Source organism: Hyla sarda, chromosome 6, assembly GCF_029499605.1.
Source record: "Hyla sarda isolate aHylSar1 chromosome 6, aHylSar1.hap1, whole genome shotgun sequence".
In the NCBI taxonomy this organism is placed as follows: domain Eukaryota; kingdom Metazoa; phylum Chordata; class Amphibia; order Anura; family Hylidae; genus Hyla; species Hyla sarda.
In genome coordinates, this window is record NC_079194.1 from 61,792,025 (window position 1) to 61,817,796 (window position 25,772).

The 25,772-nt window shown below is 42.1% G+C and overlaps 1 protein-coding gene across 3 annotated transcripts in view; it reads left to right on the plus strand.

Annotated features, from left to right (window-relative positions):
* MGAT3 (beta-1,4-mannosyl-glycoprotein 4-beta-N-acetylglucosaminyltransferase) overlaps nucleotides 1–25,772 on the plus strand; it is a 93,894-nt gene that overhangs the window by 59,661 nt on the left and 8,461 nt on the right. Inside the window, exon 1 of one of the 3 annotated variants that reach the window (XM_056523902.1) lies at nucleotides 10,878–10,896. The exons of the other annotated variants lie outside the window; for them this stretch is intronic. Coding sequence (XP_056379877.1) covers nucleotides 10,883–10,896 — 14 coding nt within the window. The 5' untranslated portion in view covers nucleotides 10,878–10,882. Of the gene's footprint in view, nucleotides 1–10,877; nucleotides 10,897–25,772 lie in introns of those variants that run through there. 3 annotated transcript variants of the gene reach the window in all.

Sequence of the window (25,772 nt, forward strand, 5' to 3'; positions counted from 1 at the left end):
ATGAGGGGGTGTGGTCGCAACGTCACATCTCGGAGGCGGCGCCCGGCACAGAATGCCGGGGACTGCACCGAGATCGCGGATCCCTGTGGCGTGCCCCCTGTGATCATACATCTTATCCCCCTTTACTTCTGATGTATCAGGATGTATGCACCATTTCAAAAGTGCAACAACCCCCATCATGTGTGCATTTAAAATAGAGCATACATCCCAAACTGAGTCACTTAGAGTGACTACATTTGGTCATAGAAGTAAATGGGGTCGGCTGCTCCCGTTAACAGTATGCATCGGTATCCCGTTTTCAGTGGGATGCCAACGGATACCATTAACGGAGGGGGGCAGAAACGTAGTGTGATCGTACCCTTACATTTCTATATATTAGTCAAGATCATGCAGGGAAGGGAGACGCTGAACAGAGCAGGAACCAAAAGAGTTAAATGTTAAAATATTACAAAAGAGAAATCTAGCAGCTGAAATGTGGCTGGATGACGTTGGAGGTGAAGGATATGTGGGACGATTGACAGACCTCATTGTGTGACGAATGTGGGGGATTAATTGCTTAATCACATTGAGAGGTATTAAGAGGCTTGATGGGCGACTACAATGACTCTATGCATTTTTTTTTTACATTTCTGTTTTAACCATGAACTGCTTTGTGAAGTAATAATTCTTAGAAAATTGAGCAGGACTGGACAGAACAAAAATGATCCTTAGGCTATGGCTGCACAGCAACCTTTTTTTTTCCCCCATAGGGAATTATTTAAATAAAGTGTCAGCCTCTGTTTACATCTGTGCTGGAGACTCAGTTTGGCGTCTCTGACACAGTTTCAATCATATTTGCTGGGAAGAATAGCGCAGCATGTAGCGTTGTTCTTCCTGTTAAAACGACGGACAGCATGATGGAACTTGATGGACCTGCCGGCGTCTGTTGTGGATTCACCACAGCTTGAATTTCGTTTTTTTTGCTCCTATGAGAACCAAAATTCATAATGTATTTATGAACACAACCTGAGCTTCAGACGAGCAAAATACAGAATTTTTTTTTTTTTTAAAGGGGTATTCCGGGCAAAAACATTTTATCCCCTATCCCAAGGATAGGGGATAAGATGTCTGATCGCAGGGGGCCCACTGCTGAGACCCCTGTAATCTCCCTGCAGCACCCGCATTCTATGTGGGTGCTGAGTCTTCAGTTTCGGAAATCTCCGGGTTTTCCGGGACTGGGGATGGGATGTCACGCCACACCCCCTCCATTCATGTCTATGGGAGGGGGGGTGTCCAGGGGGGGTCCAGCCTCATCTGAGGGGGGGGGGGGTGTCCAGCCTCAGCGGGTGTGTCCAGCCTCAGCGGGTGTGTCCAGCCTCATTCAATCATAGCTCCTCTCACTCTTAACTGCCATATGCTGTTGGTTGGATACACTCCCCTCAGCACTCCAGGCTGCACTTTCTGTGTTTGGACTTCTGTCCAAAGTCTGTGTATAAAATGGGGGAAAATGTGCTCTTGAGCTTTTTTAAGCACAAATAAAACATAGAAAACTTCATTTTTTTTAACCAAAGTACATTAGAAATATTTTTTATTTACCATAAGGAGTGCAATAGCAAAAATTAGTTTTAATGAGCGTTAAGATATTTCTGTCACCCATCTTCATATATAGGCCCTTATTAGATTTAGATCTACCCAGGCAGTGCAGTGTACTAGTAACTTATACCACGCTCGAGAACCTTTTAAAACGCGTCTTTATGAGCATTCCAGAAATACAATAATAAAGTTATAGCACGCAATGCCTAGACCACATTCTTTCATGTGCTCCCAGCCTTCACAAAGTCTTCTGAACGGAGGTGTTTTTAGGGATAAACACAACCTTATATTGTTTTAGAAGAAGGGAATTATGAAGACGCCACTCATTGGAGTCATATGCACAGCGAATCATCTAGAAGCAGATCCGTACTGCACTGATTCACCAAAATAAAGCAAGAAGGAGAAGGAAGCTCGTAAGGGACATCAAGGGAGAGATGCTGCGTGCATTGTGCTGCATTACTGGACCGAGAGAGCAGTAATAGGTGCATTTCCAGCATGAGCGTGCATCATTGCATAGCAGCGGGAGACTGTCCGAGACTAGGAGGTCAATGGAGAGAGGCGCCATATTGAGGACCAGGAGAGAGTGAACCATGCTGAGGACCATGAATGAGAGGGTGAACCATGCTGAGGACCATGAATGAGAGGGTGAACCATGCTGAGGACCATGAATGAGAGGGTGAACCATGCTGAGGACCATGAATGAGAGGGTGAACCATGCTGAGGACCATGAATGAGAGGGTGAACCATGCTGAGGACCATGAATGAGAGGGTGAACCATGCTGAGGACCATGAATGAGAGGGTGAACCATGCTGAGGACCATGAATGAGAGGGTGAACCATGCTGAGGACCATGAATGAGAGGGTGAACCATGCTGAGGACCATGAATGAGAGGGTGAACCATGCTGAGGACCATGAATGAGAGGGTGAACCATGCGGAGGACCATGAATGAGAGGGTGAACCATGCTGAGGACCATGAATGAGAGGGTGGACCATTCTGGAGACCATGAATGAGAGGGTGAACCATGCTGAGGACCATGAATGAGAGGGTGAACCATGCTGAGGACCATGAATGAGAGGGTGGACCATGCTGGAGACCATGAATGAGAGGGTGAACCATGCTGAGGACCATGAATGAGAGGGTGAACCATGCTGAGGACCATGAATGAGAGGGTGAACCATGCTGGAGACCATGAATGAGAGGGTGAACCATGCTGGAGACCATGAATGAGAGGGTGAACCATGCTGAGGACCATGAATGAGAGGGTGAACCATGCTGAGGACCATGAATGAGAGGGTGAACCATGCTGAGGACCATGAATGAGAGGGTGAACCATACTGGAGACCAGTAATTTAACTCAAGATGATTTTTTTTAACCATTATTTGTGTCTGTACATGCTTGTTGGCTTTATTAAATACTTTAAAGAGGTACTCCGCTCAGCGTTTGGAGCAAACTGTTCCGAATGCTGGAGCCGGCGACGGGAGCTTGTGACATCATAGCCCCACCCCTCATTATTTCACGCCCCTCCCCCTCAATGCAAGTCCATGGGAGGGGGCGTGACGGCTGTCACGCCCCCTCCCATAGACCTGCATTGAGGGGCAGGGAGTCACGAGGGGGCGGGGCTATGGCGTCACGAGCTCCCGGCTCTAGCGTTCGGAACAGTTTCAAACGCTGAGCAGCGGAGTACCTCTTTAACCACTATTCTGTATACTTTTTTCCTTTGGGAGAAGCACTCACAAAAAAAAAAATTCCATGCAAAATTGGGTGGTCCGCTTATAGAGAGGTTTCACTGTATGTATACCATAATAATTCTTTATATAGCGCGCACAGGTTCCGCAGCTATGTACATTTAAATTGGTCCCTGTTCCCATTGAGTCTCACAATCTCTAAATTCGCCTATCAGTATGTTTTGGAGTGTGGGAGGAGACCAACGCAAATACAGGGATAAAATGCTAACTCGTTGCAGATGTTGTCCTTGGTGGGATTTGACCCTAGGACCACTGAGCTGCATATACACAGACTGTGGTTTTATTATTGAGAAGGAAACAAGGAAATTAGATTTTACAAATCTCATCCACATGCTGCAGACATTGTCTAGGTTGAAAAACAAGTATGCTGCAGATTTCTATTACAGGTTTCACCACTTTTAGTGCACCAGGGGTGAGAGCCATGCTGAGTCAGCAGCACTGTCCTCAGAAAAATCTGAATGTAAAGGGGTACTTATTTTTTTTTTTTTTTTTTAAATGAACTGGAGCCAGAAAGTTAAGCAGATTTGTAAATTACTTCTATTAAAAAATCTTAATCCTTTTGGTACTTTTTAGCAGCTGTTTACTACAGAGGAAATTCTTTACTTTTTGAATTTCTTTTTTGTGTTGTCCACAGTGCTCTCTGCTGACACCTCTGTCCATGTCAGGAACTGTCCAGAGCAGCATAGGTTTGTAATGGTGATTTTCTCCTGCTCTGGACCGTTCCTGATACGGGCATCAGGTGTCAGCAGAGAGCACTGTGGACACCACAAAAAAAGAAATTAAAAAAAATAAAGATTTCCCTCTGTAGCAAACAGCTGCTAATAAGTACTGAAAGGATTAAGATTTTTTAATAGAAGTAATTTACAAATCTGTTTAACTTTCTGGCACCATTTCATTAAAAAAAAAAAAAAAAAAAGAAAAAAGTTTTCCACCGGATATACGGCGAGGTCCAAGCATATATGGGCATATACCAGTATGCTTGTGTGGAACAGGCTTTAAAGGGCTACACAAAATCAGATACATCATTGAGAACATTTAAAAAGAAGCCGACCTCACATATACCTTTTACTTTTATGTGTCGTAACAAAAGGGTAACCAAAGGTACTATGTCTATACACTGTATGCCAGTGGTCTTCAACCTGCGGACCTCCAGATGTTGCAAAACTACAACTCCCAGCATGCCCGGACAGCCAACGGCTGCCCGGGCATGCTGGGAGTTGTAGTTTTGCAACATCTGGAGGTCCGCAGGTTGAAGACCACTGCAGGGTTTTCTTTTAGTCATGAATTATATAGGCTTACTTTAAGGAGTGACTCTGTAAATGCTGCCTGGAACTAAAGCTCAGACAATAAAAGGCATAAGGATAAGCTGCGGTATCGTGATCCGGCATGCTGTCAAATTCATACAGTATAGTAAAGCTGACTGCATTTTTATGGGGGCTTTGTACAAGACGCCATACATGTAACCCTGCCGCACTCCTATGGGCTCCTACTATAGACCTATAAACCCCATGTACCTCCATGAAGCTCCATGTTCTTCTCAAGGTTAGAATACCTAATATGCAGCATGAATCTACAAGTAAATACATGTATCATTGCATTTAGAGCTTTTTTATATTTTATTTTATTTTTTTTTTTTTTGCTTACTACAGGCGCACTAAATGTTGTACTATCGTCTTTACAACTTTTGTGGGTACGCAGAAAGTAGCAAACAGCGATACCTAAGCAACTTTTGGAATTTATGAAGTGCAAATTTCGCACATAGGTATAAAAAAAAAGTCGCAAACCTAAGCCAAGTCGGACCTGGCTTAGGCTGGGTTCACACCACGTTTTTCAAATACGGTTACCGTATACAGTAAAAACCTTATGCAACCGTATACAACCGTATGACTCCAAATTAAAACGTATACGTTTTTTCCCCCGTACGGTTCTATCCGTTTGCATCAGTTTTTGCCAACGGTTTTGCTATTTTGTTGGAATTAGTTTTCCAGCAATTAAATAAAGTTACTATTGTTCTATTGAAATTCCAATCTGCGCATGTGTCAACTCCAAAAACGGATTAGAAAAACCGTGTGCAATTGTATTCTGAAATTCTGTGTACGGTTCTCATAGACAACAATGTTAAAAGAACCGCATACGGTTCGCATACGGTTTTCCAACCGGAGGCAAAAACGTGGTCGACAGCGGTTGAAAAATCGGCAAAACCGTATCCGAGGCAAAACGGATGCAACCGTACACAACATTTGGAATACGGTTTACAATGCATTCTCTATGCATACGGTTTCGGATACGGTCGTATACGTTTTTTTGCGGAAAACCGTATACTGTTACCGTATTTGAAAAACGTGGTGTGAACCCAGCCTTACAAACACTTCCTTTTAAAAAGTCTCAGAAAAGGAAGGAGAGAAGGAAACATTACTAAATGGTGATCTGTAATGATTTAGGGGGAGATTTATCAAAACCTGTCCAGAGGAAAAGTTGCTGAGTTACCCATAGCAACCAATCAGATCGCTTCTTTCATTTTTAACAAGGCCTCTGCTGCTTTTATTTTGCAATCTGATTGGTTGCTATGGGCAACTCAGCAACTTTTCCTCAGGACAGGTTTTGATAAATCTCCTCCTTAATGATTTGTTTTTGCTTATATGCGGCAAATTTATCAGCCCCCCCCCCCCCCCTTGATAGTATGATAAACGTGACGCACATAGGCAAAACCAAAGCAAAAAAAAATATTGCTTCATAACTCATTTAGCAAAGACAACAATGATAAATGTGTCCCCCCCCCCCCCCCCCAATTGTCTCTTTATTTTACAGTATAGGCATATAACCAGTCTATGAACACTGCAATAGGGATCCGATCAACATTAATATATATATATATATATATATATATATATATATATATATCACAGTATCTTTCCGTAATTGTTATAAAATAAATATTGCTGTTCTTTAGAATTCTTTGTTATTTTAGAAGTATCAACCTTGGGATGTTTTCGTAGCGTTGTTCCGTATCGGAGAACAATGGAGGCTATAAACGGCAACGCTTCACGGATTCTCAGGGTGACGTTGCACACTTTTCGCTGTGGAAACATATGGGGAGATTTATCAAAAGCTGTGCAGAGGAAGAGTGGTGCAGTTGCCCATGGCAACCAATCAAATTTCTTCTTTCATTTTTAAAGAGACCTGCGAAAAATGAAAGAAGCGATCTGATAGGTTGCCATGGGCAACTGCTCCACTTTTCCTCTACACTGGTTTTGATAAATCTCCCCTATAATTCTTTAGTTAGAACATTAGCAGAATATAGGCAGCGCGGTGGCTCGGTGGTTGGCACTGTTGCCATGCAGGTCTGACCAAGGACAACATCTGCAGGGAGTTTGGATGTTCTCCCTGTATTTTTGTGGATTTCCTCCGGTTTCCTCTCACATTCCCAAAGTTCACTGATAGGTTAGTTCCCAATTTAGATTCCGAAGACAGGGACTAACAGGAGTGGTGACAGTCTGTACAGCACCACAGAACATGTTGGTGCTATATAATACGTTGTGTCTTTATCACAGCGAGGTTCAAGCCGTCAGCTGCCCATAGACATTTTTGCCAATTCCAGTAGAAACTTTTTAAAATAAAAGGTTCTACCGTGGGATTTTGCGGTTTATTCTTCCAAATGTAAGCTGCACTAGAGGTGCCTGGCAGCCACTTCCTTGGGCCAGCATTACAATACAGGTGTATTAGGGCCACAAGTCTTAACCTAAGGGTCTATTCACACGGCACAATTTCCGTTCGCGGAATTCTGCCTCGTATTAAAGAAGTATTCCAGGAAAAAACTTTTATATATATATCAACTGACTCCAGAAAGTTAAACAGATTTGTAAATTACTTCTATTAAAAAATGTTAATCCTTTCAATAATTATTAGCTGCTGAAGTTGAGTTGTTGTTTTCTGTCTGGCAACAGTGCTCTCTGCTGACATCTCTGCTTGTCTCGAGAACTGCACAGAGTAGAAGAGGTTTGCTATGGGGATTTGCTTCTAAACTGGGCGGTTCCCGAGACACGTGTCATCAGAGAGCACTTGGACAGAGAAGAACAACTCAACTTCAGCAGCTCATAAGTACTGAAAGGTTTAAGATTTTTTAATAGAAGTAATTTACAAATCTGTTTAACTTTCTGATATATATATAAAAAGTTTTTTTCCTGGATAACCCCTTTAAAGCCCATAGACTTCTATGGGATTCCGCATTCCCATTTACACTTCTGAATTTCCGCAAGCGGAAATTCAGAAGTGTGAATGGGAATGCGGAATACCATAGAAGTCTATGGGCTTTAATTTGAAGCGGAATTCCGCAAGCGGCAATTTAGAAGTGTGAATGGGGGTGCGGAATCCCATAGAAGTCTATGGCCATTAAAGGGGTTGTGCGCTGCCCTGCAGTTCGGAGCTCCGCTCACAGCGTCCGAAAGTTCATTACTCCGAACGCTGTGTGCGGGCTACCGTGTTCGCCCGGCGTCACGCCCGGCCGAATTCTGCAAGCGGAAATTTAGAAGTGTGGATGGGAGTGCGGAATCCCATAGAAGTCTATGGGCTTTAATTTGAGGCGGAATTCCGCAAGCGGAAATCCGGCCGTGTGAATAGACCCTTATGGGTCCGGATCATGAGACTCTCGGTCAGCCAGGACTTGTCTCTGAATATGCGGCTTCAAAACGCCAGTATAAAGCTGTCCTCTATTGAAATAACATGTTAAAGGGGTGTTCTGGAGATAAAAATAATTATTTTCAAATAAACTGGTGACAGAAAGTTATAAAGATGTACTCCCTGCTGCCACCTCGGTCCGTGTCTGGAACTTTTCAGAGCAGGATAGGTTTGCTTTGTGGCTTTGTTCCTGCTCTTGACAGTTCCTGATATGGACAGAGGTGTCAGCAGAGAGCACTGTGTTTGACTACAAAGACTACATGACTTCCTCCAGGGCATACAGCAGACAAGGTGATAGCAGGCACCCCCATGCATGCTCTGATTGGGTGACCTCACGGACCAATGAGATCATATAATGGTGGTAGGCAGTAATACACGATCTGATGATCTGACTGGTCAGTGACTGGTCAGGTCCACGTAACTGAAAATAAATTGTGGCGATGGCAGGAGCTTTGTGTGAGGTAAATCTACAGCAGAATTGTGGGGGTTTTGGTGTTTGATAATGTAATGAGAAAATAAAAGAAATTGGAGGAATATATTATCCAGAAATAGAAAAACCGAGCTTATTTCTCCTAAAAACAACACCACACCTCTCCCTTATGTTGTGTGTGGTGTTACAACTTTGCTCTATTCATTTTAATCAAAGTGAGTTGCAATCCCACACACAACCTGAGGACAGGTGTGGTGCTGTTAAAGAAATTAGCTCTGTTTTCCTATTCCTGGATAACGTCTTTAATTCCGAGTGGAAAAATAAAATCCATAGTGTGCGTGGCCCCTTAGAGTCGGGGAAGCTGTGCCCAAGCTTCTCTATTAGACTAGGTTTACACCGCGTTTTTGTCTCCATTTTACACAGGATCCGTTACATTCTGTTTCATTTCGCTGTATGCAACAATTTGGTCAACCATGCTGTTGTGTATACCCAAAAAAATCCATTATGGATCCATTTAGTCAATGGGAATCTGATTATACTCTATGGCATACAGCAGCAGTGGTTTTTAGCATCCGTTACTGTATCTCTCTTTTCCCATATAGCGGTCATGTCGGCCACCGCTCCGTGCGATGTTCGACAGTAAACCGCGCACAGAGTGGAGCTTGCTCCGCTTACGAGGAGAGCTGGGGTGCCGAGCAGAAGATTGTGGGGGTCCCACAGGATAGGGGATAAGAACGTATGTACCGTAGTTCCCCTTTAAAGAGTACCCCTCATCCCCAAAAAAATTTTTATATGTTATAGTTTAATATATATATATTAATTTTGTAATTGGGTTCTATTAAAAAAAATTATTCTTTATTGTGTTTTATGTGTTTGAGATTCTTGTCACTAGGGGTCCCTTTTTAAGTGATTTCGGACTCACGCCCGCCTGGCGGCTGAGTCCATAATCTCATACTCAGCACAGCTCCAATCAGCGAGCCGGGAGTGAGCACTGTGCGTGCATCCACTCAGGGCACGCTCCTGACTCTGTCGGCCAGCTGCGTTTTCAGGCTCCTCGAGCTGACAAGGAGAGCAGGCGCGTGCTGGCCGAGAGTCAGTGGAGCGCAGCTCATGAAGATAGAAGGATCGTTTAGCTAGAAGGAAGAAGGGCGGAAGCCGGCCCGGCAAAGCTTCACATGATGTCGCGCCTGCCGGGAATGCCCACTTCCTCCCCTCTCACAAGCTCCTAACTGAGCTACCGAAGATGACGATAAAAAGGTATTATTTATAAGGGGGTTTACAATTGAAATAAACCCTAGGATAGATATAGTTAGAGACAGGGTAAGATGGGGAGGGGGATTAGGGAAGGTTTAGTTAATAGGTACTCTTTAAAGGGGTACTCCGCTGGAAAACATTTTTTTTTTTTTAATCAAATAGGGCCAGAAAGTTAAACAGATTCGTAAATTACTTCTATTAATAAATCTTATTCCTTCTTGTACTTATTAGCTGCTGAATACTACAGAGGGAATTCTTTTCTTTTTGAAACACAGAGCTCTCTGCTGACATCACGAGCACAGTGCTCTCTGCTGACATCTCTGTCCATTTTAGGAAGTGTCCAGAGCAGCATATGTTTGCTATGGGGATTTTCTCCTAGTACTGGACAGTTCCTAAAAAGGACAGAGATGTCAGCAGAGAGCACTGTGCTCATTATATGATGTCAGCAGACAGCTCTGTGTTTCAAACGGAAAAGAATTTCCACTGTAGTATTCAGCAGCTAATAAGTACATGAAGGATTAAGATTTTTTTTAATAGAAGTAATTTACAAATCTGTTTAACTTTCTGGCACCAGTTGATTTAAAAAAAAAAAAAAATGTTTTCCAGCGGAGTACCCCTTTAAACTAGTAACCAGTAAGGGGATAAAATCACAGCTTTCCATGTTCATTTATTGAGTTAGGAGGGTGGGGACAGACGGAGAACATAGACATGTGTAGGGGAAGGGGCGCTGGGTCTCCTCTTGTACGCTATAGGGGGATCTGCCCATATGGGGAACAGGTTATTTGCATTATACACCTGTGATTGACAACCACCAATTTACTGAGAGGTTACCAGGCTACAGACGTACAATAGATAAACATGTCCCTGCCCTTCTGTAGATGAACAACCTGACACTCGGAGGGCGGATGGAACTTTACCCCGGTGGCCATCTCTCGTGCCTTTTGGACTCATTTGTATCTATAAACCCATTGCTCGGTAATACCCTCTTCCCCCTGCCTCCTGCACTATGCTGCTCGCCATCAGTGCACCAGCACACAACCCTGCCGGATCTATAGACAGGGGCATCACAAGACACCCCCTAAAGCCTGGGAGATTCAAATAGGACGTGATGGCACAATAAAGCATTTAAACCATCTACCATACAGGAGGAGAAGCATTGCTTCCTATGTAATCCAAAGAGTCTGCGGCAAATGCTCTGCGAATATGCTGCACTTCAGGTATGTACCCATAAAAGGGATTGTGCTGCTTTTTTACTCGCTGATAAAATGAGGGAAAAATTAGCAGTGGTCCCCAACCATTGTGCCTCCAGCTGTTGTGAAACTACGTTTTGTTATTCGGGCGCATTCTTTAAGGCAGTGTTTCCCAACCAGTGTGTCTCCAGCTGTTGCAAAACTACAGTTGTAGTTTTGCAACAGTTGGAGGCACACTGGTTGGGAAACAATGCCTTAAAGAATGTACCTGAATACAAGTTAAAGGGGTTCTTTCTACAAGTTGTAGTTCTACAACAGCTGGAGGCACGCTGGTTGGGAAACAGCGCCTTAAAGAATGTGCCTGAATACAAGTTAAAGGGGTTCTTTCTACGAGTTGATGTTTTGCAACAGCTGGAGACACACTAGTTGGGAAACAGCACCTTAAAGTATGTACCTGAATACAAGTTAAAGGGGTTCTTTCTACATCTTTAAAGTTAAAGGGCTGCTTTTTCACTCGCTGATAAAATGGGGGCAAAACTGGCAGTGGTCCCCAACTCTTGTGCCTCCAGCTGTTGTGAAACTAATTTTTTTTTTATTCGGGCGCATTATTTAAGGCGCTGTTTCCCAACCAGTGTGTCTCCAGCTGTTACAAAACTACAACTTCCAGCATGCCCGGACAGCTGAAGGCTCTCCGGGTATGCTGGGAGCTGTAGTTTTGCAACAGCTGGAGGCACACTGGTTGGGAAACAACACCTTAAAGGATGTGCCTGAATACAAGTTAAAGGGGTTCTTTCGACGAGTTGGAGTTTTGCAACAACTGGAGGCACACTGGTTGGGAAACACTGCCTTAACGAATGTACCGGATTACCTGCAGAATTTCCGCAGCATGCAGAGTTTGCTACCATTGACTTCAATGAGTCCAAAGAAAAATCTGCAAATTCTGTCTCTATTGCGGATTTTCTGCTGACCCATTGAAGTCAATGGTAGCAAAATCCACCCCGAATTTTCTGCAGCCATTATGCTGCAGAAATTCCGCAGTTAATCTGCTTGTGTGAATGAGCACTCAAGGGGTTCTTTCAATGTCTGGCACTCATCAATTACCTTATAGCAGTGGTCCCCCACCAGCTGTTGCGAAACTACAACTTTTATTCGGGCAGTGTTTCCCAGCCAGTGTGTCTCCAGCTGTTGCAAAACTACAACACCCAGCATGCCCGGAGTTCTAGTTTTGCAACAGCTGGAGGCACACTGGTCAGGAAACAACACCTTAAAGAATGTACCAGAAAACCATTAAAGGGGTTCTTTCTACCTCTGTGCAGGGAGGAAATTTTGCAGACTACTCGTTCACACACTGCAGAATTTTTCTGCTCTGAAATGTACTTTTTTTTTTAACTCCACAGCCATTTCCATTGTTTCTGTTACGTATCGGTCGTACATTTTTTGCTGTTTTCCCCCATTGGGAAATAAAATTTCGTAAATCCATATATTTGCCTCACTAAACCTATCACTCCTGTGCCGACACCTCTGTCGGTCCCTGATAAGGCTGGGTTCACATCACGTTTTTGCCATACTGTTTTCAATCCGTTTTTCTAAAGAAAACCGTATGGCAAAAAAAACGGAGGGAACAGTATGGGAAAAAGTAAACCGTTTGCGTTTTTAAACCGTAGTACTGTTTAAAAAAAAAATGCATACAGTTCCATCCGTTCCTATTTTTTTTAAAAAAACATACGTTTTTGAAAATGTTGTCCATTTTTAATGGGAGGGGTCTTGGGTGGGGACTTTAGGATGCAAATGCGCATGTGTAAAGTAAAAACCGTATACGGTTTCCCGTATGGAACCGTATACATGTGCGTTTCCCATTGACGACCGTGTTTTAAAAAAAAAACTTTGGCCGCAACGCAGGTCATGTGACTGCTATTCTTGAATGGTGTTTCATCTCAGCTAATGTTAATGAAAGGGGGGGGGGAGTTATACGTTTGTTTATTTATTCATTTATTTATTTATTTTTGGGAAACCAAATAGATACAAAGTAGCAAACTAGCTTCTGCTTTAGTTCATCTTTGTTTATGTTTATTTTATTTTTAAACCAAATAGATACAGTATAACAAACTAACTTCAGCTTCTGCTTTAGTTCATCTTAGTATATGTTTAGTTAAAGGGGTACTCCGCTGGAAAACTTTTTTTTTTTTTTTTTTTTTAATCAACTGGTGCCAGAAAGTTAAACAGATTTGTAAATGACTTCTATTAAAAAAAAAAAAAATCTTAATCCTTCCAGTACTTATTAGCTACTGAATACTACAGAGGAAATTCTTTTCTTTTTGGAACACAGAGCTCTCTGCTGACGTCACGAGCACAGTGCTCTCTGCTGACACCTCTGTCCATTTTAGGAACTGTCCAGAGCAGCGTATGTTTGCTATGGGGATTTTCTCCTAATCTGGACAGAGTTGTCAGCAGAGAGCACTGTGCTCGTGATGTCAGCAGAGAGCTCTGTGTTCCAAAAAGAAAATCATTTCCTCTGTAGTATTCAGCAGCTAATAAGTACTGGAAGGATTAAGATTTTTTAATAGAAGTCATTTACAAATCTGTTTAACTTTCTGGCACAAGTTGATTTAAAAAAATAAAATAAAAAACATTTTTCCACCAGGGTACCCCTTTAATGTATTTATTGATTGATTGATTGATTTTTTAAATCAAATTGCTACATAGTAGCAAACTAGCTTCTGCTTCTGCTTTAGTTCATCTTAGTTTGTTTAGTTAATTTATTTTATTTATTTTTAAAACCAAATAGATACAGAATAGCAAACTAGCATCGGCTTCCGCTTTAGTTCATCTTAGTTTAAGTTTTTAGTTAATTTTTTAATTTTTATTTATTTTTACTAGTTTCAGCTTCTGCTTTCCTTCGCCGTTTATCTTTAGTTCATCTCGGAATGAAAAAAAAAATGAAATAAGGATAAATCACCGCGCGCAGCAGAAAAATGAAGTAAAATATTTGCTGATGTCTTTATTTGAGCTTTTCGATCAAAGATAATTCGTAGGAATGGAATTTTCTGCACGTGAAAAAAGACCTGAGAATGAATTGACGTTAATGGTTGACTCAATACATGACATTTCTACAATATGACTGTCGTCGTACATTCATATAATGGCCCATTAATTTTAGCCAATGATGGATGTAACTTTCAGAACCAGAAAGGGCACTATAGTGCGGTGTTTCCCAACCAAGGTGCCTCCAGCTGTGGAAAAACTACAAATCCCAACATGCCCGGACAGCCTTCGGCTGTCCGGGCATGCTGGGAGTTGTAGTTTTGCCACACCTAGAGGCAACCTGTTGGGAAACACTGCTATAGAGACTATAGCATGTTGTATGACAGGGTCCCTGCCCATAAAGTGCAATGGTTAATTATTATAATACACACTAGTTGACCTCATCCAGTTTTACAAAACGGCAAATATACAGTTAAATGTGAATGCAAATAGGAGCCTATTCTGTGCTGTTATCTGGAGTAAACTCCGTATCCTAATCCTTGAACTCTTTGTAAGTCTTGATAAAGTGATTCTTTATAGTTTTATTGGCGCTTTAAATCAGTCATCGAGTTCTTTTGGTTCTCGTGGTTAAGGGTGCGTTCACACAGCCAGGTTTTTAACTGCAGTTATCAAATACAAAGCCAAGGACAGATCAATGGAGGATAGATATAAAGGAAAGATCTCCTCTCTATTCCTGGTTTTGTGTCCAATCATTTCCATTAAGAACCTGAACATGTGAACTAGATCATCTAGATCATTATGGTGGGGGAAAAAAAGTATGTAGTTAAGAGTTATGATGCTTAGTTACATAGTATTGCGCCCCCTGGTGATCAGAGTTTGCAGCAATGTGCATGTCCACAACCAGGTCTCTCTGTCGTCCTTCGTTCACTGCATGGGAGCCAATAGAAATGGCTTTCCTCACTTTATCCATAAGTGCATACTGTGGAGATCACACAGAGTAAACCTTTACTATTCTCGAACCCAGGATATCTGCAGGAGACATAAGAAGGTAATACCGTATATACTCGAGTATAAGCCAAATTTTTCAGCACTTTTTTGTGTGTGCTGAAAATGCCCAGTCTGCTTATATCAAGTGAAAAAAAAATTTGTAGTGAAATCAGTTCAGGCACCCCGGGGGGGGGAATTGTACTGGGCTATATATCTTCACCGGGATGCCCCCTTCACCGCTCCGGGCCAGCCCGGACTCATCCAGGGTAGGGATGCTGCAGGGACCGTCTGCAGAGACCTAGTGATGCTGGGATAGGGACGCCCCCTGGCTGCTAGACAACAGGAAAAGTCCTGCCAAGAGCTAAAACTGGGGAGGTGAATAGACGATAAGAGAGGGGAATGATGACGGGAATGGATTATGACAGGGGTACTGGGTGTTTTTGGCAGTGGATGATGATGGGGGATGGCTGTTTGTGGCAGTGGATGATGACAGGGGATGGATGATGACAGGGGGGCTTATACTCGAGTCAATATGTGTGTGTGTTTTTTTTTTTTTTTTTGTTTGTTTGGTTTTTTTTTTTTCCCCACAGGTTTTTTGGGTGAAATTAGAGGCCACGGCTTGTATTCGGGTCGGCTTATACAGTATATACGGTGTATTGTCAAAGTTTTTTTTTCTCTTTTGGAATCCATTCCTGGCTTTGCATAATAATTGCAGTCAATAACCTGAATCTGTGAACACAGTCTGACCGTGCCTCCCTTTTCATAAAATTTCCATACAAATACAGCTGGAAAAAAGTTGTGCCGTGCTCGACCAAATGCCATGTACCCGAGGCTGTTCTGTAGCCTGCATACTGCTCTGGGACCTTAGTTGTCATCCACCGTACAGAACACATTGCTATCCTCAGTGATACACATGTTTGTTTTTTCATTATATATGAATGACTTTTTCATCATGTCATTCTCACACTGGGAGATGCTTTCTCTTGTTCACCACCTGCTGAGTAATGTACTTTGTATGACCTACCAGGATGTGTGGGGGGTGCGAGCCATGACTCTCATACCATACTATCAAGCTCCTTGGAAGACTTTTATCCAGCTTTTTACACTGCTTTTTGGTATAAGTTCGTTGCAGATTTGTCACACTTGAGCAAAAAGTGTGCAAATTTTTGCTGAAGTGATTTTGACTGAAATGATTTAGCTACAAAGATTCCCCAGAGGAGTCATTCAAAGGGGGTTTTGAAGTAAAATGTCACAAAAATGTGTACTAGCCCCATATTTATACCCTGCACCATTTAATACGTTTGGTGCACGTACAAGTGATCCCTCAACTTACAATGGCCTCAGCATACAATATTTTCAACATACAATGGTCGTTTCTGGACCATTGTAACTTGAAACCAGATTCGACATACAATGCTATGGAATCTGTGAAACGTGTCAATGACTGGAAGAACCGACCAATCAGAATGGATATTTCACTGGTAAAACCCCTGTATTACTGAAGTGCATGCACTGACTGGTGTCTGGTAGCGCCCCCTACAGTACAGAGAGATATTACATGTTCTGTACTCTTTACCTGTACCAGGGTTGGCTGCTCCTTTGGACACCAGCTGAGGGCAGCTCCATTTTCCTTTTTTAGGACATTGCGTGTTCTGTACAGGACCCTGAAGAAGCTCCTGTCCTCTACATAGACCAGTGTTTCCCAAGAGGGTGCCTCCAGCTGTTGCAAAACTACAACTTCCAGCATGCCCGGACAGCCGAAGGCTGTCCGGGCATGCTGGGAGTTGTAGCTTTGCAACATGTGGAGGCACCCCGGTTGGGAAACACTGACATAGACAGTGATTACAGCTCCCAGCAGATCTTTCTTACTTTTATATGTAAGGATTTGCTTTATCTATATTAGTTATCTACTTATTTTTCTTTAATTCTCACTTTTTCCTATATTTGGATGACATTTTGGGGCTTCAGAACCAATTACCAGGTTTCCATAGAGTTCTGGTCTCAACATACAATGGTTTCAACATACAATGGTCGTCCCAGAACCAATTAATATTGTAACTTGAGGGACCACTGTACACTCCAACTTCACATCTAAACCTGTGTATAACATCAGGGCACCGACTTTGATAAATGTTTCCTATTGAATTGTGAAATGTATTTTCTCTTCCAGAATTATCTACTATATATATATATATATATATATTTTTTTTTTTTAATTCTTTATTTATTTTACTTTTATACACTAACATAACACACAACACAGTAGTTACATCACTTCAATAGAAGCTTATTATATATAGAAATAAAAAATAAACAATAAGAAAAAAATAAAAAGTAACCAATAGCATACTTCTCTCTTGCTATGCCGCCATATAACACTTCTGGCAGCATAAACAAAGAGAGGTGCGTGAGTAATCTTTTCACTTAAATTAATTCAAATCATTGAATATACGTAACTACCCATCTTATAGCTATCCATCATCAAAACCCCCCCTCCCCCTTTCTAAACCCTTACTCACCCCAAAAAGCCGCTTATATCTCTCCTCTTTTCTCATCCCCTTTTCTTTTTTTCCCCTTCTCCCCTTTCCTATTCTTTCCTTCCCCTCTCCCTTCCCTCTCTTCTTCTTCCCTCCTCCTCTTCCTCTTCTTTTAGGTCCTTCTAAAGACAATTCCTTAAACTTTTTTGATTCCTGAAACTGAACCCATGGGGACCAAGTTGCAAAAAATTCTGAACAGGTATCTTGACGGGCTGATCTTAAGTTCTCCAAGTATCTCAAATCATTAACCTTACGTAACCATAAGGCCATAGATGGGATCTTTTCCTGTCTCCATAGTGCCGGGATACAATTCCTGGCAGTCTGTATTAGTATACTCAAAAGGGAGTTCTTATATCTAGCTAATGGTATATCATTATGTTGTAGAAGAAAGAAAGCTGGATCTTGTGGTGTTTCTTTTTTTTGTTATTTTTTCGATCACCTCTCTAACCTTCACCCAATAATTTGTTAGTTTTGGGCAGGACCAGAATTATCTACTATATCACTGCACCCCACAATATGTATCAGAGTAGTTTTCTCTTTTAGATCCCCTTTTATGATGTGACATATGTATCCTTCATGCTTTTGGTTTCATCAAGTGTTTAGGCCCTGTTCACACTAAGAAAATTTTGCTTGGATTCAAATTTTTTTTATGTGTTGTACATTTTGGAAAAACATTAACTTTTCTAATATACTTTATAAGAAAATGTTAGCTCCTTTTTATAGTCTTATTTAAAAAGAAAAAAGCACCACTACAGTAGGTCCCCTTACCATACACCAGTACATAATCCTGTCCTAACAGGCTGGGACAAAGTTCAGGAAGTATGAGTGGGACTAGCACTCTTCTGTGCTCACTCCTGTCCTATAAGACTGCAGCATGAAAACAGAGAGGAGGGGGTTACAGAGCAGCCTGCAGTGATTGGATAAAGAGACCCAGAACAGCACAGCAGACTCAGGGAGGAAGAAGAGTCATGGAGAGCGAGGGACTTGCCCCCTCCAAAGCACAGCATGACAAACCAAGTGAGCAACAAATAGAAGGTATTTGTGAGAGAAATATAGGTGCTAGACAAATGAAAATTATATGTACATGATTAGGATTAGGTACTGAATAACAACTTTTTATTTTTTCCTTTTTTTATGTTGGATATGATAGGTACCCTTTAGGGTCTATTCACACGTACAGTATCCGGTGCATATTTGATGCGCTGGATTTGAAGCTGTGTTCAGTCATTTAGTTTACATTGAAATCTGCAGCATAAAATCCTGCGCAGGGTACTGTACGTGTGAATAGACCCTTAAAGGGAATTTTTTATCAGTAACACCTGCACTAACCTGTACAGACCTGTAGTGTGGGTGACGCTGATGACAATGATACTTAACGATCCTAGCTTTGTGTTTCCATTCTGCTGTAATCCCAGTTCTTTGGTACGTGAAAATGACCTGCTCGGCACTCTGGGCATTCCTACGTTGCCTGTGCATGGTGACATCCGGCTGGCATCTTCCAATGAACGCCTCCTCCCTTGTGCTGAGCATTCTCTGCTGCAGAAAGGAGCTCCACTCTGCAGAATCTCAGCACAGGGGAGGAGGCGTTACTAGGAAGATGGCGGACGTCACCATGCACCAAGCTGGTCATTTGCATGTGCCGAAAAAATGCAAGGCACGGATCGTTGACCTTTAAGTATCGTTGTCAACAGTGCCACCACCACCAGGTGAGTGCGGCTGTGTTTCTATGCCAGACACAGTGCCACTCTTGGCCACAGGCTGGGTTCGGTATTGATGCTGATCCCCCCCCCCCCCCCCCCATTCAATTAAACAAACACCTGTATAGCCAAACGCGTTTCATTAGCTTTGGCATGCATTTTGTCCCCATTGGGTGCCATATGGCCATTTGCTTCCCAGGCATCAAAGGGTTTTATGCAACCCGGGCCTACGCTGCATAAGCAATGAAAGGTTTAGAGGCGGCAGAAATACAGTATTTATGGCTGTATCCTGTAGCCTTGTGAATGCGGAAATATACCATCATTTTTATTAAATGGAACAGCGATGGTTATTTGAACTTTGTTCTGTATATTAAATTATCTGCATGTGGGACGCATTCCTCAGAACAAGAGAGGCCGCTTTCTCAGGCTCTTATGTGACGGGTGATGTTATCTTAGGGCTGCATTAGCGTGTGCATCCTTTAGTTTGTATTATTAGCTTACCACCAATACATGATTCTTCCCATCCGTTTTTCATGAAAATCCCCAAAGAGCACTGTTTCCTAACCAGTGTGCCTCCAGCTGTTGCAAAACTACAACTCCCAGCATGCCCGGACAGCCAAAGGCTGTCCGGGCATGCTGGGAGTTGCAGTTTTGCAACAGCTGGAGGCACACCGGTTGGGAAAAACTGCCATTTCCTGCCGTGAGCAGATTATTGGGCAAATTTATTGTATTGATTGTTTAGGTCAGGGTTTTCGGGCATTCTGGGAGTTGTAGTTTTGTAAACAACTAGAGACGCACTGGTTGGTAAACATTGGTTTACTTACTAGGATCACTTTTAGGGTACGTTCACACGAGCGGACCCACAGCGTATTTTACGCTGCGTATGCGCCGCTGAAGGACCGCTGCACGGTGGCTTTAAATGTGCCTGCTCGTAGTGGCCATACACCGCTACGAGCAGATACACTGAAGCGATGTGCGAGGGTGTACTCGCACACTTCGCGGACTCTCCCCCTGCTCTATAAGCTGGGCAGAGAGCAGCTGCGATGTGCAAGTATACTGCGCATGCGCGCTGTGACTCTCACATTGCGGTGTGTCTGCTCGTATCGGTGTGTTGCCAATCCGAGCAGGCATATGTAAAGCCACCGTGCAGCGGTCCTTCATCTGCGGATCTGCAGCGTAAGATACAATGTGGGTCCAGTCGTGTGAACGTACCCTTAGGGTGTATTCACGCGTACAGTATTCTGCGCTGATTTGATGCGCAGGTTTTCCCGCTGTGTTCAGTCATTCAATTTACATTGAAATCTGCAGCAAAAAATCCTGCGCAGAATACTGTATGTGTGAATAAACCATTAAAGAGTGTATATACGAGACCAGATGGGTCATACTGGACCGATGTGATCAGATTGGATGGCAGTGCTGGCACACATCTGTTCATTAAAAAAAAAATTTTGATTTATAGTTTATAGAACTTTGAAAACTTCCCTTTTACATTCACGGGTATAAAAAGTCTATCAGTAACCTCAGTTACCAATCATTTTTTGTTCCAAAAATGGGCAAAATTAAAAAAAGAAAAGCATGGAACCAGGGCCCCCAGAGCTACAAAATGGTAGGGAAAAAATCTAGATTTATATATATATATATATATATATATATATTCACACACATTGACTACAGGTTCTCTTTAAGACTCACAAAGTGTAACAAAAGTTTGTAGCTTGTGCTTTTATTGACCTTCGTCTTGCATAATGTAGTTGGCCCAATCCTTGGCATATGTATATATGGATGGCTCCGGCTGCCTGTTGATGCGCCATTTCCTCTCTAAAAAATTATTTTATTTCTCAACTGGCCACAAGGTCATAGGATTGGGATTTTTGGCTTTGACAAGTGAACTTTCACAAATGTGAATTATATATATATATTTTTTAGCAGAATAAGTTGGTCATAGTTTCAAACTGAGTCTGATTCCAGTTGTAATTATTACTTCTACTTGACTTTTATGACAGATGTCTTTTGGTTCATCCAAAAATTCCAGCAGTAAACGGTCAGTGTGTATTTGTGCTCAGACATGACTGCCCTTGTGACCAATGTTACTGAAAGGGGATTTTGCATCTTTTAAAGTGATGGTTTAGTGGTCGAACACTGACCAATCCTAAGAGACACTTTTGGCGACCCAGCTGTAAAGTCGGCCCACACTTAAGTGTAGGGGTTTTCTGTGCAGATTACTGAAACATGGACTGACAAAAGGGGGGGGGGGGGGGTGCATCACTATACCAGTCCTTCATTCTCATGATTGGAGAGATCGGACCACTACTAATCATATAGTATAACGATAAAGATAGGCTGGTGGGAATTTTCCTGTAAATAACTAAAAATTAAGAAGACATGGACATTAGGTCTCCTGAACCTGCCAACTTTGGCATGACCAGTCAATGACCAATTGCTTATAGAAGTGTCATTTGTAGGACTGGATTGCTGAGACCCCTATTATAGAATCCACCCTTAAAGTGTACCACATCACATAAAAAAAAATAATGCTTATATTTTAGTTACTCGCTAGGTCATGTAGATGCTTTACATGTCTTTATGTCTCTAGCTCTGTATTTGGCTCACAAATCTATCCATTCTGTTGCTCACTCATTCTGACATCCACTGCTCAGGAAGGGGTGTGTCAGAAGTAAGCACTAAGCCCGCCCTCACCATGCATTCACTTCCTCCCTGAGTCTCCTGTGTTGTGCTGGCTATCTTTATTTAATCACTGCAGGCTGCTCTTTTAACCCCTCCTCTCTGTTTTCAGACAAGAGCCTGATAGACAGGACAGGAAGGGAGCACAGAGGAGTCCTAGTCCTGCCTTTACTTCCTGGACTTTGTCCCTCCCTGTGCTTCAGCTAGGACAAAGATAATGCTGGTGCCAGACAGGATTATGTTCTGGTTGGTATGGGGAGCCCTAGTGGTCTTTTTTTTATTAGCCATGGTTTTTATTTAAGAATGTTAGAAAAGTTTATGTTTTTCCAAGATGTACAGCTTATAAAAAGTTTTTGATTCTGACTGTTCCCATTTAACATAGAAACATTTTATTTTTCACTCAATACCAGAGCGGTTAGAAAAGCTTTGGTTTATGCCATATTTCATGTATTACGTATTTTACATTATTATTTAAATAAGGCTATTTAATGCTTTAATCTGGAGTACTCTACCTTTTTACTTACTAATCTTATAACCTTTGTTTACTTTAAAGAACCTCTCCTGGGTTTGGCCACATTCAGTATCAAAAAACATACATTTTATATAAGGCTAGGGCTACATGGCGGTTTCTGGTCATGTGACCAATAATTGTGCTGACGTGTTCGCGACTCAAGGAAGTGAATGGAGTTTCCCCACCTTTTAAAATTTACCATAAATAGACCACTATTGTGACCCAGTTTGCTGGACTGTCCCTACAAAATCAGGTATATTTTGTTACAAGAAAGCTAGAACTACATTGATTAGAAAGGGACTATTCTTGGAAACATTATATAATTGCTGGTTAAATTCTGCATAAAGAGTTTACAGGACTCTTTACAAGAGTTTACAAGACTCATTTTGTTCAGGTCCTCCCAAATCTGTAAACCTCTTCTTTGCTTAATGTCTCTCATATGGAGGAAATTATGTACTTATAAACAGAGGACAATGATGTGAAATGCGGATGCCAAGCTCAGATGGCTGAGTTATCTAAGAAAACCCCAGAAGAACTGGCAACAACCGCTTCGGGCTACCAAACCAATTAAAACGCCCAGATTTGTGTATTCTCAGACATTAGTCTTGAGTAACTTCACCCAGGCAGATGTGCCTCTTCACACCGCAGTTCAATTTCCACATGGAAAAAAAATATACAGCGTGTGGATAAAATTTGTAATACCTCGCCTACTTACACAGTACTGTAATCTACCGCAAAGACAATAAATCTGTTCTGTGTGAACTTACGCTTGGGGTCCCTGTAAGTCTTTGTGATGTAGGCTGTAGGGATGGCTTCAGTAATCCTAATCTTTTTTTCAAAAAACCTTTAAAGGTTGGGGAGAAGTAGACACTCTTGCTTTTCAATGGGATTTCTGATCATTACAGTAACCCCTGACAACCATTGGTCCAACATGTGATATTTCAAGCTACGATGGCCTCTTATAGGCCATCGTAAGTTGAATATAGCATCAGTGCCTTATACCATCGACAATCTCATTGAGCATTAGGAGTCGATAATCCAATGGTGGGACTCAGGGATCCTACTGAATGAGGTGCATGGCAATCCAGCCATAGGCTATAAGGCCAAGCACTTAAGCCATTTGCACATCTGTACAGACCTCTCGATTCGCCAGCAGCCAATCTGTGTTAGGGTTTTACTGTAAACATTGTGAATGCCGAGGACCATATAGTACTGCATACATAGTATGGAAGAATTTGTTGCAACTACATACAGTGTGATTGTGGGAAAAAATGGTAAGAGTCCCTGTATGGCAACCACCGCCACTGCGTGCCTGTGCCCATAGGAGGAATGAAAGGCAGCTCCAAAACCAGTTATTATTGTGTGTTAAGGGACCACTGTGTTTCATATTACTGCTTTTGTTTTCATCACTCAGTCTTACGATAGCTATGCACATTTGAGAACAGTAGGTAAGTAGTTGACCATTCACCAGTTGATCGATAGGTTGTTAATTTTTACTCCATGTTGGCCATTACAGTTGTTTATTGACCATACATGATCAATGACACAGTGCAAAGGATAAACAATCTTCCCGAGAGTTTTTTTCACAGATAGATCATTCATGGACTTTCAGATAAAAATTCCTTATTCTATTTTGTGTGTTGATGGTCTGTCATCTGTCCGCTAAAACAGCGATTCGATTGAAATTTTACTAACAAACTAAGTGTTTTGGTTGAAGTCGTCTCCTTACTGGGTATGGGTACCTTTTACCTGTCCTAAGTTATTATATATCATTTTCATCTGTTGATTAATATAGTTATAGAGCTGAATGGTACCTATCAACTAGATCGGCAACTTTGATTACGAAACGATTAAGACTGTTCCCATTCAGTCTTTTTGTTGCGTACCTCACTTCACCCTATGTACAGTCTGCCAATGCATATGTGTAGTTTTTTTGGGGCGTTAGTTTTTCTGTATATAGTAATGCCTCTAAGCTAGACACAGATTTGTATAATGAACCTTTCACTGCAACATAACCAAGAACTTTCTCGAGAACATTAACTGGCCCATCTAAGTGCCATGCTTTCTACTCCAATCAGTTGTCAGTTCTTGGTGCTGTATAGTGGGAGCACCTGATGGTGATAACTGGCAGGTTCCCTCAAGGGTAGGGTCACCGTGCCTTATTTTGCTGCGTATTTGCTGCTGTTTTTTTCCTACCCATTAAAGTCAGTGGGGAGCAAAATTAGCTGCAGCAAAATACGGCACATCTGACCTTATTCTTAAAGGGGTATTCCACCCCTAGACATCTTATCTCCCATACAAAGGATAGGGGATAAGATGTCAGATCATAGGGGGTCCGGCCGCTGCGACCCCCTGCAATCTCCAGGCCAGCATCGCAGCATTTTGAACACGGAAGCCTGGGGCTTCCGTGTTAGTGATGCCAAGCCACGCCTCCTACTAGCCGTCACGCCTCCTCCTATAAACATGGCGTGAGGTCACAAACACGGAAGACCTAGTCTTCCTTGTTTAGAACACTGCATTGCCAGCCCGAGATCACGGGAGGTCCCAATTTTTGGACCCCCCCCCCGTGAACTGACATCTTATAAACTATTCTTTGGATAGGGGATAAGATGTCGAGGGGTGGACCCCTTCAGGTGGTGTCCTGTCTATAATGGAATTGCATGTCGTGCCTGTATGGAGGTAGGGGGTGTATTTCCACTTCTGTGTAGGCCTATAAAGGGTTTACGTGCTACATTTCTAGTCCCCGTGTGAAATGTTTCTGTCAAATGGTTATTTGAATTGAAGAATTTACTTCATTAACATTTATATGTAAGAGAACTTTGGCTGACTATATTTTGTGTGAGTGTTAAAATGTTAGCAACGTTGAAACACTTAAGGAGTGACATGTAACAAGGTGGTTTCCTATAATCGGATGTGAAAAGGATTTTGCGTTGTGCATAAACATACAAGCAATTCCTTCTTTCTATTATTGTTTTAAGTGTTGGGTTCCCTTTTCCTCAGAAGTATATGTTCTAAATACTGGATATTACATTGCAGCCGCAGCCTCACAATCACTAGTGCCATATACCTATCTTACATGGAATACCGTACAATGGCGCATCACAAGTTAGTTTGGTATGCATCTTCTCTGTTACATTAGTGGTTTCATGTCATTGTGTGTGTGTGTGTGTGTGTGTGTGTGCCTCAGATAAGGAAATTTGTTCCATAAGGGACACCTGGCGTTGGTGAATCCATTGTAACAACTGTGAAAAATGTTGGTACAGTATAAATAACAGAATTAAAAACAATGGAGAAGGACCATGGCCGAAATGTTTGCTGTTTGACTAAAATGTGACTGTGAAAGTAGTTCTGGCTAAGTCAATATGTAAGAGTTTGTGCTTCCACATTTGAGATTCATCACACCTATGTGCAATTCTTACACATTGTTTGCTTGTTTCAGTTACATTTCGAGCATTGTAAATTCTGCGTTATTCGCCACATAAGAAACTCTTAGGGTTCGAACATATG